Source organism: Acartia tonsa, chromosome 14 (genome assembly GCF_053477335.1).
Source record: "Acartia tonsa isolate MP-2025a chromosome 14, ASM5347733v1, whole genome shotgun sequence".
NCBI classification, from domain to species: Eukaryota; Metazoa; Arthropoda; class Copepoda; order Calanoida; family Acartiidae; genus Acartia; species Acartia tonsa.
The window spans coordinates 24928350-24946357 of NC_137273.1; the positions used below are offsets into that span (position 1 = coordinate 24928350).

General features: G+C 32.5%; 3 protein-coding genes across 8 annotated transcripts in view; 2 read left to right on the plus strand and 1 right to left on the minus strand.

Moving 5' to 3' along the window:
* Crk (Crk proto-oncogene, adaptor protein) overlaps positions 1 to 12007 on the minus strand; it is a 189858-nt gene extending 177851 nt beyond the window's left edge. The window contains exon 1 of the mRNA XM_080148235.1: positions 11669 to 12007. Within this exon, the coding sequence (XP_080004361.1) occupies positions 11669 to 11712 (44 nt within the window). The 5' untranslated portion in view covers positions 11713 to 12007. The remainder of the gene's footprint in view (positions 1 to 11668) is intronic.
* Positions 1 to 18008, plus strand: part of LOC145306215 (uncharacterized) — a 191770-nt gene that overhangs the window by 126256 nt on the left and 47506 nt on the right. The gene's annotated exons all lie outside the window — the stretch shown is intronic.
* The window catches only part of LOC145305518 (uncharacterized), a 34217-nt gene continuing 33163 nt past the window's right edge, over positions 16955 to 18008 (plus strand). The window contains exon 1 of the mRNA XM_080147146.1: positions 16955 to 17048. Within this exon, the coding sequence (XP_080003272.1) occupies positions 16999 to 17048 (50 nt within the window). The 5' untranslated portion in view covers positions 16955 to 16998. The remainder of the gene's footprint in view (positions 17049 to 18008) is intronic.

Sequence of the window (18008 nt, forward strand, 5' to 3'; positions counted from 1 at the left end):
AAAAAACAGACATGTAAGGATTTCAACTGCCCCCCCCCCTTCCAATCCCAATATGACACTTGTCACTAAAAGCAAAAATTCTAAATTAATTAAAATTTTAAACGTTAATAAAGATTAGCTAAACTTTAAAAATAATTCTTATTGTAACAGGAATCATCATGCACTGTTTGAGATTTTTTAAGGACTAACAATTATTAAGGAGTATCTGTGCTACTCTTATGGCTTAAAATCGTCTTTTTTTATGAATTAATCGTGGCTAAAATCATTTAGGACCTTGGCTTTGATAGTTGACAGGGATACAGGGATGGTTAAATTAAAGATAAATTACTGACGTTCCCCTTATACTCTCATTTTTATAGGATAGAATTGAGCATTTGTTGATAAAGGAAGGGGTAGGGGTAGGGGTGGGGGTTGAGGTGGCTAAATAATCTTCAATTCAAAAGACTTATACTAATGCTTAAGTAACTTTTCATACTAACTCTTCTTCAATTTATACCAAAATAAATTTTGGGGCTACGGACCAACGTGTGTGTTTGTGTGTATGCATCTGTTTTTTCATTAACATTTATAGAACGGCTAAACCAAACACAAACACACAAACACACATGATTATGTATAGTGAATTGTACTACTATCCCTTGCTCTAATAGTGGTAGTGGCTGTTTAATGCTTTAATATCTAGACCATATGTTTACACTGGTGTACATTCAATTCCGCTGACAAGGATCTAAATGGATACGACAATTGCTCATAAAATGATAATACACAAAATTAGCCCCTTCTGTAGATTAAAATTGATGGTTGAAATGTTTGAACACTCAAGTTAATGAAGCAATCAATCAAAATTCACACAAGTCCCCAAAGTTAATAATCCTACAAATAAGAAAACGTTATTGTAAAAATGTGGGGACTAGTGTAATAAACAGTCCATTGTCCCCTTTCTCTGTATAGCAACAAATAATGGTGAGAGTGAAACAAAAGTATGAGTACAGTTATTGCAGTCATATATGTTTACGATACTGATCGCTAAATAATGTGCTACATTATGTGAAATTGAAGATACACCTGTATATGTTAGTGTCCTAACAATTCAGCAAAAAAGCAGTTTTAATGCATTGAACTCGTAATCAGAGTATCTGGAACACTTAGGGAGGGAGGTACCCAAACATTTATAACCACGCTTTCTTATTTATTGGCTCAAAACCAGTGGGTACTTTTATTGAATTTTGGTTGGCTGATTCTATAGTAATAGTGTCAAAACTTTTTAACCGACAATTTTAATCTAGAGAAGGGTTAATTTTTATTTTCTCTAATGGGTACATACATCAATTTATCGTCCATTTTCTTAATACCCTATGATCCCTAAAAACATTAGACAATTAAATTTTTGTTTTAAGCCTGCGAGAAGTTTAATAGAACTACCTAGGTATCTTAATTAGGTTATGTAAAAATTTTTTTTTTACATTTTTGATAGAACGTCTTTTACCCTATGATCATTTCAATTTTAACCTTAGCTTTTCTGTAAATAATATAAGGCAACACAAAATGTTCTAATATTTTAGTCTTAAATGTTCTATTATTGTTTTTATAAGCAAAGCTATTCTATTCTATATTGTCATTGTACGCCTGACCCTGTATGTTCGTCTTAATTTGTTTTCTGTTTTTAAAGATCAAAGGTGATTTAGCCCACTGAATCTGTTGGTAGTGCCAATGAGAGAATTTCCTCGGGTCTTATTATAGATATTGAAACCGAATTCACTTAGCAGTTCTGCTATAAGTAAATTGGTTCGTCTGAGTGACATGGAATTTACATTTTCATAATGTCGATTTTATTTATTTCCTTCGCTACTTTACGATGTTTTCATCCTTGGTAATACTCCTTACTGCTGTAAGTTACAAATCAAGGATCTTAAGGGATAAGACAAAACACGATAAATTGATCTACATTCTAAATTATGATAAACAAAATTACACCTTGTACTTGAATAATCAATTCATTGGTTAAAAAGTTTGGACTCTGATAGTTTAATCAAACTAACAAAGAATTCACAGAAGTAACAAAAGCTTTTAAGCCAACGAATGGTAAAAATGTTCATAAACTTTGGGTACCAGTTTAATTTAAAGTCCATTGACCCCTTCATCCATGCAAATACTATTTCTTACTGTTTTATTTAAGTAATAAATACATTAATTAAACATATGGACTGAACTTTAGAAATAAAGACAGATATTCAGAGATTTTAATCCGTCTAATCAAGAATAGTTATTTATCTTAATATAGACACCTTTCCTCGGATAGTAAATTTAAACATTATTAAATTGATTCCATGTTTTGTTAGCCTTAATTGCTGAAGACTCGGGCTACCAACACTGGTATCAATATTATGATTTATATTTTATTATTCGTAGAAAATTGTCTATAATACGATACGATACATCATTTTTCAATGTTGCTCAGAAGTGTTTATACCTATCCAGCGGATAATACCTAATTGATTTCTAAACCATACTGGAAATATTTGTAAAAAAAAACGACAGGTTTTTAACAGATAGGGATAGGGCAATAACGATTAAAATGTCATTAAATCCTTCTATCTCCTTATATTCACCAGATACTAAAGGCAGAATTGATAAAATTTGAAGTGGTTAAATAATCTTCCATTTTGTTACATGCCTATATACAGGGTAATTTTAGAAATTAGGAAGGTTTAGAACAAGAAAAGATCAAATAAATTCCTGAATTTAAATTAATTAAAATATACTTCTACAAGTTCAAAAATGAAAATAATTCAAGAAATATGCAGTTTACTAAACTTTATAGCATTATAAAAATATTTTATGGGAAATTTCATACGATACTGCTTTCCTCAAAATTTTCTATCCTTTAAAAATAAAATGTTAAACTTAGGTATATACCATATGATTTTCTATGTTGATGTCGATAACAACATAATATTGTACAAAAATCATTTAATTTTTAATTATGATCATTAGTTGGAATAAAACATTTAGATACAAATTTCTTTCTTTAAAATATCCCAAAAGAAAGGTTGATCATAGTAGTTGTCCTTTACTTCACTAGATTAAGTTTTAACTACACATAATGTAGGTAAAAAAAAACATATTATAAAAGAAAAATGTTAAACTTACCCTATATAAAAACAGCTTAATGATCACTTTGTTAATAAAATAAACGTCACTGAAACTTTTTTTTCTGAACACGTTTAATTTTTGACAACTTTTAACAGATTAGGTTTAAAAGAAACATTTATGTTATAATGTAGATTTATATTAATTTAGGCGGATTTTTTCCATTTTTTTATGTAAAACTATTTTCCAACAGTTAACAATAATAATTGAGACGAAATGTATTATTTTATGTTAAATATGTAACTATGACATACAATTATAAAGGAAATCTTTTACTTTTTAATATTAAAAGTAAAAAGCAAAACAGTTTTTTTAAGTTATCATATTTACTAGGTATAAAAATATTAAAAGAATCTGTGTTTGCCATGTTCTACTATTTGTTTCTCAAAACACCTATCCATCCCCTTTGTATTTCGAAATAAAGAAATTATTCAGAAAAAAACACGGATAAAAAATCTATCAAATCACAAAAAAAATGTCACACAAAAATGTTCTACGCTACGCTCTCTGACGCAATTAACTATATAACTAAGCGCGTACGCATAATACGCGCAACATGTTGGCGCTTCGACGCACAAACGGCTACTGACTAATTCACTCCTTAACTCTAAATATAGCGATTATATGCGGGTTTCGACGTTAGCTTAAGTCACTACACAGTTTTAGACGATTCAGAACCAAAACTCTACTGTAGTTTTAGGAATTCTAAAGACCATAAAACCAAAGATATGAATAAATATATATTTAGTGATTTAAATCGAATTGGTACTTGAAATGTGCTTTTTTCTTTTCCATTAATCCTATAAGCTAAAGTAATATGTTGTCTGTTTGTCCCTCTGTATGTATGTAAGGGTCATCTCAAAAAACGCCCATCTCAGAAAACGCCTATCTCAAAAAACGCCCATCTCAGAAACCGCCTATCTAAAAAAAACGCCTTTTTCATAAAATGTAATGCCTACAAAGATCTAGTAAACAGCTGAAAAATCATTGCACAATTTTCAGGAAAGTTTTCTATAGAAAACGGGAAATATAGCTATGAAAAATATCCCCTCCATCAAAAATCTTATTTAAGAGGAAAAAAGTCTGATGCCTTCAATTAAATTATTAATTGGTATTACAAAATTCTTTTTAACATCAATAAATAAATTTGGGGGGTACCAACAACTCTCTTTTGGGTAAAGAGGCGAAGCAAATTGCAATTCAAAGTAAATATGAGAATATCATATATTCATATTACACACATTTAGACTTAGACCTTCAAGACAAAGATTATGTTATCAAAAAGTTGGTTGTTTGAAGTAAAATGAACCTCTAAGCCATTAGCACCTTCATTTTAAATCAAGGGGGGGGGGGGGGAGTTCTAAAGTTCTTTCTGACACATATGCGTAAACCCGGTATATAGGCTTTAACTTTGGACTGAAATGATAGGTTATTAGGGATAAAATCATTCTTATATGATGAATTTTCCCAAGTTTTAAGATTTTTTGGGTAGGCCTCCAGGTTCCGGAGCTTCAGGCCTCCAGGTGGTCTCTGTACAGGTAAAAATGAAAAAAAATTATTGTAGAAAAACTTCGCTTTTTAAAAGCTTAAAATAAATTTACCATCAGAATTTCATGAATACTTTTCATTGGGGATTATCAAACAATTAGTGTAATTAAACTTTTTTTAATACCTTTTATTTTTAAATTTTTAATGGATTTTAATAGTAATGAATTTGCCTAAAACAATTTCATTAAAAGGGGTAGCTTCACGAAGTGCGATTCCATTAAAGATTATCTAGTGACCTAATTTTCTATTATTAAGTATTGAAAAAAGATCAAGACTTAAAAATGATACCCTTGTGATTCATAGTTTTACTAGCGGCTTCGCCCCTAGCCTCTAGGGGCATCGCCTCAAGAGGTAATAAAAAAAATAAAAATTAAGTACTACTGGTGCTGTCAGTAGTTTTATGTGATGAAGTAACTTCCACAAAAACAAAAAAAATGGGGGAGTATTTTTTTTTTGGGGGGGGGGGGTTGTGGGACGGTGTCCCACCCCCTAAGAAAATAGCCTAAAACCACCACAGGACCAGTAGGTACATTCTCTGAAGAGTAGAATCCGATCGGTTCAGTGGTTACCGAGATCTTAAGGGACGGACGGACAGACATCATTCTACTTTGTATTATAGATTGTGTTTATCTTAATAGTCAATTTATCAGGTGTTACTTTTTTATCTAAGAATCAGTAATGTTACTATATCTTTATGTGATTTTAAATTATTGATTGAAAAATGTATAAACTGCTAGCTTTAACATATCAATCAATGTTTAAGATTAAGCCAACGACTGAGTGAACTTGTTTTAAATTTGGGTTCAATTTAATGTCTTCTCACTCCCTGTGTTTTTGAAAAACCAATGGGACATTTTCATTTTGTTTTAATTATCTTTAACCTTATATAAAAGTAAGAGGATGTCTATGTTTGAACCAAAGATTCATGCTACAGGGTTGATATGGTTCTCCTTTTCAGTGAAGCTTCTCATAGGTCCACAAAAGGTTAATAACTATTTAGGAGTACCTCCACCCGCCCACGAGAATATGATGATAAAAAATACACCCTCGTCCCAAAAAAAACGTTTTCACTTTTTCTTTTTAAAACATATGTTTTCAGTGCAGTTTTTATACACCTAAAAAGAATCGGATCCTTAACCGTGTCGTTTATGCCAGTCCCTGCATCCGTGAGTTTACCACAAATGAAAGTGATTTTACTTGCATTGTGTCCTAGATATGTCCACTTAGCAGCCAGACTGCTGTGCTTGCATTGTGTCCTAAATATGTCCACTTAGCAGCCAGACTGCTGTGCTTACATTGTGTCCTAAATATGTCCACTTAGCAGCCAGACTGCTGCCCGCAACACAGAGTTCAAAGATGAACGTTTTTTAGCTTAAATAACTAATAACTTCAAAAAAGTTTTAGCTTTACACGTCAATAATTAAAAATGAAATAAGTATGAATGAAACATTTCTAATTCGTAGAAATAGCAGGAAACTTATGGAAAGAGACAATGAATAAATTGATGTACAACGATAATAATTACCCTAAATAAAATTACCCTTTCTTTAGGTTTAGAATCAGTGAAGAAAAAGTTTGGACGTAGAACGTTTGTCCGACCCAATCAAGATTTGATTAAAGTCCACAAAGATTTAGCTAAAGAATGTCTAAGCATGTTATAAAACTTTGGTAACTTATTGTCCAATGTCCGCTTCCTCCCTGGGAAATGGTGAAAACTATAGTTATTTTTCAAAAGACAAAGTAAAGACCCAATAAAAAGCAGGAAACAAACTTTCAAAATTTGCGCACTTATGTTTTACATCGTTATTTAAAATTATTTGTAGGTCTTATTTATTAAGTGGGTTTAAATGATATTACAGACAATAAAGGCGCCATCCGTTTGGCTATTACCAGGAGCTTTGACATTTAAAATAAAAGGATTAGTTAAATATATCCTATATCCTAACATCCCTGGATTGTTTTAGTGGGACACTAACTTGCCAGATCTAACCAAATTTGGTGCAACGACGCACGCCACAGAAAAAAAATATATTTATATTCAAAGACAGAGAAATTTTCTAACAGGGTGTTCATATTAGAGGATGAGAAAATAAAATGTAAATCTAAATAAATCATAATCATGTAAATCATAAAAATAACAATCTTAGTAGAAATATCTTTCGCCAAACTTGAAATCAATAATTTTAGAAAAGGTATATTTTGTTTATCTTAATTTTGGAGAAGGGGGCGATTCCAATGCCGTATTTCTATTTCCTTCGATTAGATAATAATACAATAACAATACCTTAGAGAAAAAAAAAACTCAATAAAATATAATACAGAGATAATAATAAGAATTTATAATTCGCAAGTGTACAAGAGAATTTTAAAAGATTTAAAATTCAATAGGTATCTTTTTAATGAATTTTTGTTTTTGAGCAAATGCAATACCTAAGAAATAGGGATGGCAATCCGTATCCGGAATCCGCCAAATTTTTGGCCAATTTTGGAATCCGAATCCGGATCCTGAATCCGTTTTTTAATAGCGGACTCCTTTTCTTTGAAGGCAAAGATTTTTATCATTATATATAATATCTTTTAAAATCTGGTTCGATTCTCGGAAGTGAGAACACCAAGAACATTGATTTTTAGGACATATGTAGCACTTAATTAATAAAAAATTAAAAAGCCTTTTAAAATATTGCTAGAATCCGGAATCCGCCAAAAATAAGAATCCGGAATCTGCCACTTTTTTTGACGGATTCTTTAAGAATCCGGAATCCGAATCCGGTCCAAAAATTCGACGGATTGCCATCACTACTAAGAAATATTTTTTCTTGCAAACTTTACAAAGATTTTTAGCTTTCTTTCATGGATACTTGGATAATGAGATCGCTTGGTGAACCCTATTTCCCTTTTTTCTTCAATTGTCATATCTCTGTCCTATATAAAGTGTATAATAATACACTAACAGCAGAGAGTCAAGTACATAGGCTTAACCACAAAAATCTATTTTCCCGCAGGGTTTCTACTGACAGGAATATGAACGGATATATAAGTTTTTTTTTACGTGGATAACACTAAGTATAAATGGTTGAAAAGTCTGTTCACTACTTTGTAACCTACCAATCAAAATTAGAAAACGTGGTTTTAAAACTTTGGGTACCAGTGTTATTTACAGTCCAATATTACCTCCATCAATTTTTTTTTCTGATCTACACATTCCTATATTCCTGAGTTTTCCCACCAAATGATCTATTTTCTTCTAAAGCGATCAATTTTTCCCAACCGTTTCTTTTATCCAACACTGCCTCTTCCTATAACATCGGGGACAGGGATGTAGCTTCAATAATAAAAAATGTGTGTAACATTTCTTTTAAATAGATAATACATTGTTATAATTCTTATTTCATACAACCTAGTAACGGTCCAGCGCAGGTATTAGACCATTAATAAGATTTGAGGCAAAATAGTTTTCTTTGGTTACCAAATCCGTGTCCCTCAGTCATATTGGTAAGTTTTTCTTGTGATATTGGATGGATAAAATATGGATATATTTAAGGGTGAGAATTGGTAAGATAAAAGAAAATTTAAACTAGGTAAGTAAAAATAACCTATTCCTAAATTAACTTTTGACTTCAAACATAATAAATTAATAATAATTACCATAAAAGAGATACCTATTTAAAATAAGAAAGGGATGGTTGTAGTTGAACTATGCTATTTTTTCTTTGATGTTTTGTCCATAGTTAAAAAATCTACTTTTGCACCTTTTCAAGGAAATCAGTTGGTCGTATGTTGTAGATATTTCTTCATAGGAGTACGTGATATAAGTTTTAAAAATTACAAGGATCTTAATGGATAGGACAATGGACTAGAAATTGATGCATGTACATCCCCAATAAAGAACAAAATTACCCTTTCTGTAGATTTAATTTATTAAAAGAACAGTAAGAGGACTTCTAGTTTGAACAAAAAAATCAAGATTTATTAACAGTACCCAAAGTTTTAAAACAGTAGAATATTCCAATCGATTTTAAACCTTACTCGTAAATTCCTGTAATGGCTAGGTATTATATTGAAATATAATATTCGCTGAAATGATTAGCAGAAAGTCTAAGCGTTTAATATATCAATGGAATTTTACGTATTTTAACTTATTTTGTCTAGGTATATGGAATCATCATTTAAATTTGATTTTTTAAATTGTGAAACTTTAGCATCTGCATGCATAAAAGTAGAAGCATATTAATAATTTGTCTTATTTCGCTTAATAAAAAAATATAATCAACAGATTGTTCTTGGTTTGGACTTAACACAACCCATCAGAGAAAATACTAAAATATCAAATAGTTTAACTAATCTCCTTTGCCAAACGCATGATAATAAAATCAGGAGAACGTAAATTTATTACCTAGCACATTTAGGACAGCAACGCGAGGCTATTGTGATTAAAAGGTTGGTTTTCTGATAATCAGAACCAGTAAAAAATGTCTTAGAGGGGAAATATAAACTTAAGTTAAATAGCATAAACGTACTTGGTACCAGAAAATATGTTTAAAACAAGAAAACTTCAATTTTTTTAAACTATAAGATTCCAAAGGTGACTTCCAAGGCTATAAATACTTGAAAACTGATTAAAATAACTATAGCGAAATCTTAATGATTCGTGCAATTCGTACATAAATTTATTTCGAACCTAAAGATAGGTATAGTTTTCTTAACCAGAAATATTTAAAGGAAAATATTTCTCACTAAGTGTAAATTTGATTATCATAACTTACGAAATGTTTAGATAATATAACTTTCGTATCTTCCTAGCTCAATGTAGAGAATATAAACTTCTTAATCATTATTATTCTATTAAAGGTATCAAAGCTATTTATTCTGTTGTGTTGTTTATAAACTGTTCTATTATGTTTGGAGATGCGATACAACGATTGGAAATTTTTCATGCATGCTCTAGCTCCACGCCGCCGCCCTAACATATTAGGTAGGTATTAATTCAAAATTACGTATGGGGCAAGGGAAAATTTAAGTTTACAAATCTTTGTGTAATTTTATTTTATTATGACACTAATTCCTTTCAGCTGAAAGTTTTGATTTGATGATATATGACCTAGGGACATAGGCGTCCAAGGGGGGGGGTAATGGGCCATTTGGCACCCCCAAAATTTTGTGAACAATACCCCCCCCCCAAAAAAAAATTACCCCTACCTTGGGGGTGCCGTAGGCACCCCCAACGATTTTGGGGGGGGTATTTACCCCCCCCAAACCATTTTGGGGGGGGTAATTACCCCCCCCAAAATAAATGTTCTTTAAAAAAAATTTTTGGGGGGGGGTATTTACCCCCCCAAATTGAATGTTCTTAAAAAAAATTTTACTGAAAATTTTTTTTTGGGGGGGAGGGAGTAATCCCCGCCCCTCCCCCCCCTAAAAAAAGTCATAGTGTGACTCGAGCCTTGAGGTGTAATATATTTTATGTTCCTCGTTTGGTCTCCTAATAGTTAATGAAAAGTATATCCTAAATGGCTTTTGATAGTTTATTTTAGGATAGGTTATATTGGTTTAGGTGATTGCCCCACATGGTTAAGCAATTGGCCCCCCGCAGGGGCTAGAAATAGGAGAGAAGCTTGTGTGAAAAAAACGAAGAAACGCCCCTTAAAGAGCGTTGCCACAAAAGGGACTATACCCCAATATAGTCCAACCAGTTAAAACAGTTCTTAACCATGATAACAAAAAATTTAATAGTTTGATCATGTTTTATTTGCTTGGGCCTTTATAAGGGCTAAAACCATCCCGGGGATCTATGATGTAATTGTAAAGCACTGAAGATTCCATAAAATAGATACCTAACTAAATTAAATATTTCATTAAATAATGAAAAAGAATTTCTATAGGTGATTTCTTTTGGGAGGATGTCAGGGTGTCTCAAAACTAGTTATAAAACTTACCAGGACCTCTAAGACGCTTCACTTTAAAGTATAATCATATTAGTTCATTGGTTAGTGAGTTAATTATTGTATTTTTATGTTCTAAAGAATGAGATACTACTATATATTTGAATAGTAGTGGCGCCCTTAGCATCTAAGAACTCGTGTTTTCTAAAGGGTAAAAAGGGAGGAGAAAAATAGCCTAAAACCACTCAAAGGATTGACCTATAATAGTGTGGAACCATCATGGGATCTATGTGAAGCTTTCCTAAAAAGGATAACTCAGTATTAAAAGTAATGAAATCTGAAGCTATAGTCAAATAAACCTTACTTACTACTTTATGTTATAGGATAGTACTTATTAACTTAATAGATTAGGTAGGTGCTTTTTTTACATAATTAAATTACCCCCGCCAAAAATTTTACCCCCGGGGTAAATTAGTTTGGGGGGGGTAATTACCCCCCCCCCAACAGATTTGGGGGGAGTATTTACCCCCCCCAACAGACTTTAGGGGGGGTAATTACCCCCCCCAATCAAATTTTACCCCCGGGGTAAAAATTTTTGGGGGGGTACAAAAAAATTTCGACGCGCTTTGCGCGCCATTTTACCCCCCCCCCAAACACGAATTACCCCCCCCCCTAAAATTTTTTACCCCCCCCCAAAAAAAAAGCTTGGACGCCCCTGCCTAGGGACGTAATTGTTCATGTTGTTTATAAGCAGTAAAGTCATTAACAACTAGACCGATTTAGAGTTCTCAGATTAGGGATACAGGCTTCATAGAGATTAAGGGGGGTGGGTTTGAGCTATCTTTATCTATATAGTACGTCCTTCCCTCGATCTCCTCTTTCAAACACAGAGCCCCTGCATCGTTGAGCTTAACCCACCTTATATATAATTATACTCTTTCAAAACTAGGCAAGAAGTTAAATGACCAATTTCTACAAAGGGGTACATATTTTCAATACAACCCCCCCCCCACCACCCCCCATATATATATATATATATACATAGTTCAATTTCAATTTAAATGGTTTATTTACTAAACTATAAAACGTACCTTGATTTATCAAAATGGTCGAAAGAAACGGGTCCAGACGCCATCCTGTACCAATCAATCAAACACCGTTCCCACCAAAATAAAAAAATTATCACAAAACCAAGAATTCTATAACTTTAGTTATTTTTTGGCACTTTTTATAACTTTTTTTTTATGAATATTATAAATTTTGAGTCACAATTGTCATAACTTTATTTGATTCTATTAAAATCACATTAAAAGGCCTGTAATGGCCAAAATAGACTTTGAATATTTCAAGTCGTAAAGTTGTAGAAACTAGGCCTACACCCAACTTATTTTTATTTGTTGCGAATTTAAAACAACTTCAGAGTGTACACTAGGTGTGAAGTACAATTTTTCTCTGTATATTTTCCCAAATGAGAACATATTTTTCTATTGATAGCAAATTCAAGAATTTTGAATAAAATATGCTTAGAATAATCCAAAAGACTTAAAAAAAGTAAAGCTTAAAGGCAAGATAACTTATAGGTTATTAAATAAAACTTTTAAAAAATAAATATCAACTGGGAACTTTTGACAATGTACAAATTGTCCAAAAGTTTTCTATAAAGTTTCTTGCGGATTTTCTTTTACAGTTTTGCAGCCATTAAATTGAGTAGATAATAAAAATGCAAAGAAACGAATGTAAAATGGGTTAATCTTGTCTTACAGATAAGGATTTTAAGTTGCGCAGCTATTGCATATATCAGTTTATATCTTTTTGTGCAAATATTTGCTTGATATTATATTTGTATGTATTTATCACGCAACCTCTCGCGTATAATTTTATTTTTATAGGAAAGCTGCTCTATAAATGATGTTAACTGTAATAGTGTTTTTGAAAACATAATAATTCTGACAACTAATTAGTCTAGGAGTTAAAGTAACCTCCATATTACAAACCCTCAAATTCTGATGCCTTTATGAAATGGAACGATAGCCCGGGCCCTGCAGAGTTTAGCTTAGGGCACCCCACAGGGGTTAGGTTAGGAGTGGATAGGTTTGGTTAGGTTAGGAGAGGATAGGTTTGGTTAGGTTAGGAGAGGATAGGTTTGGTTAGGTTAGGAGAGGATAGGTTTGATTAGGTTAGGAGAGCAGGGGCGTCCAAGCTTTTTATTTTGGGGGGGGTAAAAATTTTTTAAGGGGGGGGTAATTTGGTTTGGGGGGGGTTAAAATGGCGCGCGAAGCGCGCCGCAAATTTTTTTTACCCCCCCCCAAAATTTTTACCCCGGGGGTCAATTTGCTTGGGGGGGGGGGTAATTACCCCCCCTGAAATCTGTTGGCAGGGGTAAAATTTGTTTACCCCCCCCAAAATTTACCCCCGGGGTAAAATTTTTGGGGGGGGGTAAGTTAAATTTTATTGAAAATTTAGTATTAAAAATGCGCGCGAAGCGCGCAAAAATTTTTTTTGTTAGAGATTTTCTATTTTGGGGGGGTATTTACCCCCCCAAAATTGTTTGGGGGGGGGTAAATACCCCCTCCTAAATGGTTGGGGGTGCCTACGGCACCCCCAGGGTAGGGGTAAATTTTGATGCTGTGAGAATTGGTGCAAAAAATATGACATAACAAAAAAAATTAGCCAATGAAAGGCCGTTATTGGCTAATTTTTTTTGTTACGTCATATTTTTGGCACCAATTCTCATAGCATCGTAAATTTTAAATGGGGGGGGGGGGGTAATCGCCCCATTACCCCCCCCCCTTGGACGCCTATGTAGGAGAGGATAGGTTTGGTTAGGTTAGGATATAGATTATATTGGGTATAGGCTAGAAACGCAGAGTTATGGGACTGCATGTATTATAGGACCCGCACGCAGGTATAGGGCCCTGGGTTTTTGCATAGTTGGGAAAATATATAGCACAGAGTGATAATTTTAAGTGTCCGAGGAAATTTGTAACCTTATAGTCGAGCACTTTTTGAGATCTTATTATCCACACAAAACTAAACAAACAACATTTTTCTTTAGAGCATTCAGCGCATAATTGATTTCTTGGGAGGAAGCCGACATTTTAAACTTAATCCATATTATTTTTCATTTTTACAGTTTGAATTTTCCCTAAGTGCTTCTTACAATTATAAACAGTAATTTTTAAAACAGTTTCTATTGGTCTTTTTTAGTGATGATATGTTTATTTTAATATTGTGGATCGAAGTTATTTGTGAATTTTGTGCTTTGCTATTTATGGATATTGTCATCCTTGTTCTTCTGTGATCCCAATTTTTCATCCAAATTATCACAAAAAGATAATAAAAAGTTTTCTTCCCAATTCTGTCAATGATCAATAACTATGCTTTCAGTAACTTTTTCTTTTCTGTTACAATTACATGTAAATAATTTATTATATTTATATTTCCTTTTATGTTGTATAATTTAAGATTATTTAAAAGCTTTTTTATCATCCTTATGGTGCATTATTTGCCAAATGTACCACTTTTCTGCACTACCTCTCCGATTTTGTTAATACTCTATATTTTGGTCCGTTGGGTGATTCAAGGATGCTGGATGGCCAAAAAAAAGTTTCAGAGTCCCTGGATGTCTAGATATCTAGCTATCTATTAAGGTAGGTAACAAAAATTTAAAAAACACCCATTTTTTCACAATTTTAAAAATAAATTTTTTCATCAATCTTACATCCAACCTATACATTTTATACACCAAAATGATCGTTTATTCATGTAAAAAGCGCACATAATGCTATTTTGGCCAAAACTCTAATTTTACAGGGTGTCCAACAAAAAGTGTATTTTGGATATCTAGTGTAATACCCAAAATACCTGTCCGAAAAAAATCATTTTTTTTTGCTTAAATCTTGTGTTTTATCTGTGGGCATATGTGGTATATAACAGTTCGGAGGACCCGGGACTTCAATGTTGTCAAATTTCATTTTGGGACACCCTGTAAATGTGATTTTTGTGTCTGTAGAGCTAAAACTTGGTCCAAATTGGCTATTTTTTTCAAATTACTCTAATATGTGTCTTAGTATGTTTGGCCATAGTGTTTTCTGACCAGATCAATATTTTCCTATTTTTTGGACACCCTGTGTTTTCAAAAAAAGAGAAAAAAAATTTTGTTTTTTTTTAAATTTTTTTTTCTATTTTTAAGTTATTTAAAACTGTCAGATAGATACAGATTTTGACTAATAACAATAATATTTGCCTTTTTTACAAATTTTTACACTTTTGGGACACCCTGTGCATGTTTTTAAAAAATGATGGTTTTTGCCCATTTTTAGGAGGAAGGAGTCGTTTTAGGGCCATAGACTATTTCTTCATTTTTGTAGAACTTTTTAAGATACATCATTTGTTATTTATACAAAAAGCGCAAAAATCGAACCGTTTTGCAGTTATTCACTGCCAAAGGCGGAATTTTTTACGTTTTTTGCCGTTCCCGAGGTTCTAATGGGCATTTGAGGTAGGAAGACATTGATTTTTTAAGATAACTGTGAAATACTTTTATTTAGGCATTTTAATTTACTAAATTTCATGTGAAGTAAAAATTTTTGTATATCCAACCGATTTTTGTCAAAAGGAATTTCAAATGCACATGGTTTATGTTTCTTTTATTACTTATGTTATAGCAATTATTTATATTATATTCACTTAATTTTCTTGTTTTAACAATTGAAATCCATATTGACGAAAAACGGTTAGCTGCACAAAAAATTTGACTTCACATGAAATTTAGTAAATTAAAATGCCTAAATAAAAGTATTTCACAGTTATCTTGAAAAATCAACGTCTTCCTACCTCAAATGCCCATTAGAACCTCGGGAACGGCAAAAAACGTAAAAAATTCCGCCTTTGGCAGTGAATAACGGCAAAACGGTTCGGTTTTTGCGCTTTTTGCATAAATAACAAATGATGTATCTTGAAAAGTTCTACAAAAATGAAGAAATAGTCTATGGCCCTAAAACGACTCCTTCCTCCTAAAAATGGGCAAAAACCATCATTTTTTAAAAACATGCACAGGGTGTCCCAAAAGTGTAAAAATTTGTAAAAAAGGCAAATATTATTGTTATTAGTCAAAATCTGTATCTATATGACAGTTTTAAGTAACTTAAAAATAGAAAAAAAAATTTAAAAAAAAAACAAAATTTTTTTTCTCTTTTTTTGAAAATGCAGGGTGTCCAAAAAATAGGAAAATATTGATCTGGTCAGAAAACACTATGGCCAAACATACTAAGACACATATTAGAGTAATTTGAAAAAAATAGCCAATTTGAACCAAGTTTTAGCTCTACAGACACAAAAATCACATTTACAGGGTGTCCCAAACTGAAATTTGACAACCTTAAAGTCCCGGGTCCTCCAAACTGTTATATACCACATATGCCCACAGATAAAACACAGAATTTAAGCCAAAAAAAATGATTTTTTTCGGACAGGTATTTTGGGTATTACGCTTGATATCCAAAATACACTTTTTGTTAGACACCCTGTAAAATTAGAGTTTTGGCCAACATAGCATTATGTGCGCTTTTTACATGAATAAATGATCATTTTGGTGTATAAAATGTATAGGTTGGATGTAAGATTGATGAAAAAATTTATTTTTAAAATTGTGAAAAAATGGGTGTTTTTTAAATTTTTGTTACCTACCTTCATAGATAGCTAGATATCTAGACATCCAGGGACCCTGAAACTTTTTTTTGGCCATCCAGCATCCTTGAATCACCCAACTGACCAAAATATAGAGTATTAACAAAATCGGAGAGGTAGTGCAGAAAAGTGGTACATTTGGCAAATAATGCACCTTATATAAAACTAATAGGATGTCTGCCTGTCTGTCTGAACCGATATAGTTCTCGTTTATAGTAAAGATTCTGACAATATGGAAAGGTTTAAAATGACCTTGGCGGAGGGTAACACTTGAAAAAAAAGACTAACCCCCACCCACACCATTTTTATATTTATTCTTTTTAAAACTAAAATTAAAAGTGGTGGAGGTTCGATTCCCAACCATTTAACACGTTCCCAACCTTCAAATGCAGAGCCTTGCTGGTAAACATATATTCTACAATAAAAAGTGTAAGAGTTTATTGTCTGAATTGGTTGTACTTTTCAGAAAATCTTTATACATGTCTTGGGTAGAATTTATGCTACATATATCTACTCTAACCTTTCCTAAAGGCTAGGGGCATAGCGACTAGTGTAAATATAATTATTTATGTGTAATATCATATAAAGTAGCACAGCTACAATGAAAGAAGGGTGTAAAAGGGGAAGATAGACATTCAAATGCTAGGTTGGACTCGTTCAAACATAACATGATTTCAATTTATTTTTTTTAGATCTCATAAAATGTCTAAGTTGTGAAATAAATGAATGAAATATGGAACTGATAGAAGAATATAGAATCTATTCTGGCTTCCCAGGCTGCAAGTAAGACAATGTTACATTTTTAAAATTGTGTTAGTAGTTTGTAGCAGTAAACAAGGACGTCCTATTTATGGGGGATACAAAATCTGGAATGGGAGGGTAATTAACCCGAGGGAAAGGAGGTTTAAATTAAATATATTTCTAAAAATTTTGGGGGTTTCTACAGCACCCCTTTACACCTCCCCCCCCCCCCCCCCCCACTGGACATCCCTAGCTGTAAAACCTGATGGCTGATGGTTCATTATGTCTGGTTAAATATTCAGTAAACAATCTAATTAGAGAATGCCTAATATTTGCCAGTAATAAACACTTTATCAGAAGTGTCTGTCCGTGTCTGTCTGTAATGATTCTCTATATTTGTAGAAATACACTGTGAAGTGTCATCCCCTCTCTCTCTCTCTCTCTCTCTCTCTCTTGATAAGCTTATTATTTGTAACAAACGTAATGCTATCATTCTACATAATGTTTTCTTATTTCCCTAATTCCTTCATATTCTATGAATCCTTCAATCTATCTTCATATGTGCTAGAGTTCTAAGGAATAATAGACTAGATCCTTTAAGGTGTTTTCACTCACATACCAACAAAAACAAGGACAATAAATATGCAACATCAATTTAGAAAAAAACAAGGATGGCAAAATGTTAACAAGCAAAGCGAACACAACTAATCAGACAGTCGGACCAATAAACATTTATATTAAAATGACTAGTATTGTTCTCTTTTACATGGGTCAAGAGAAGGTTTCAACTATCATCGGGAGGATACCTCCATCCTCCCCGATGGAAATCGCCCCTGGAGAAAATCTCCTCTCAATGTTTTTACTTTCTCTTTTTATAACTAAAATATATTGTGTAGGGTCGACCTCCCCCCTTCCCTCTCTTTCCAGGGGCATAGCATATATAGATTTACATATTATAGATAAGCGCTGCAAAATAACTTCACTACTTATTGTCTTTTTTAT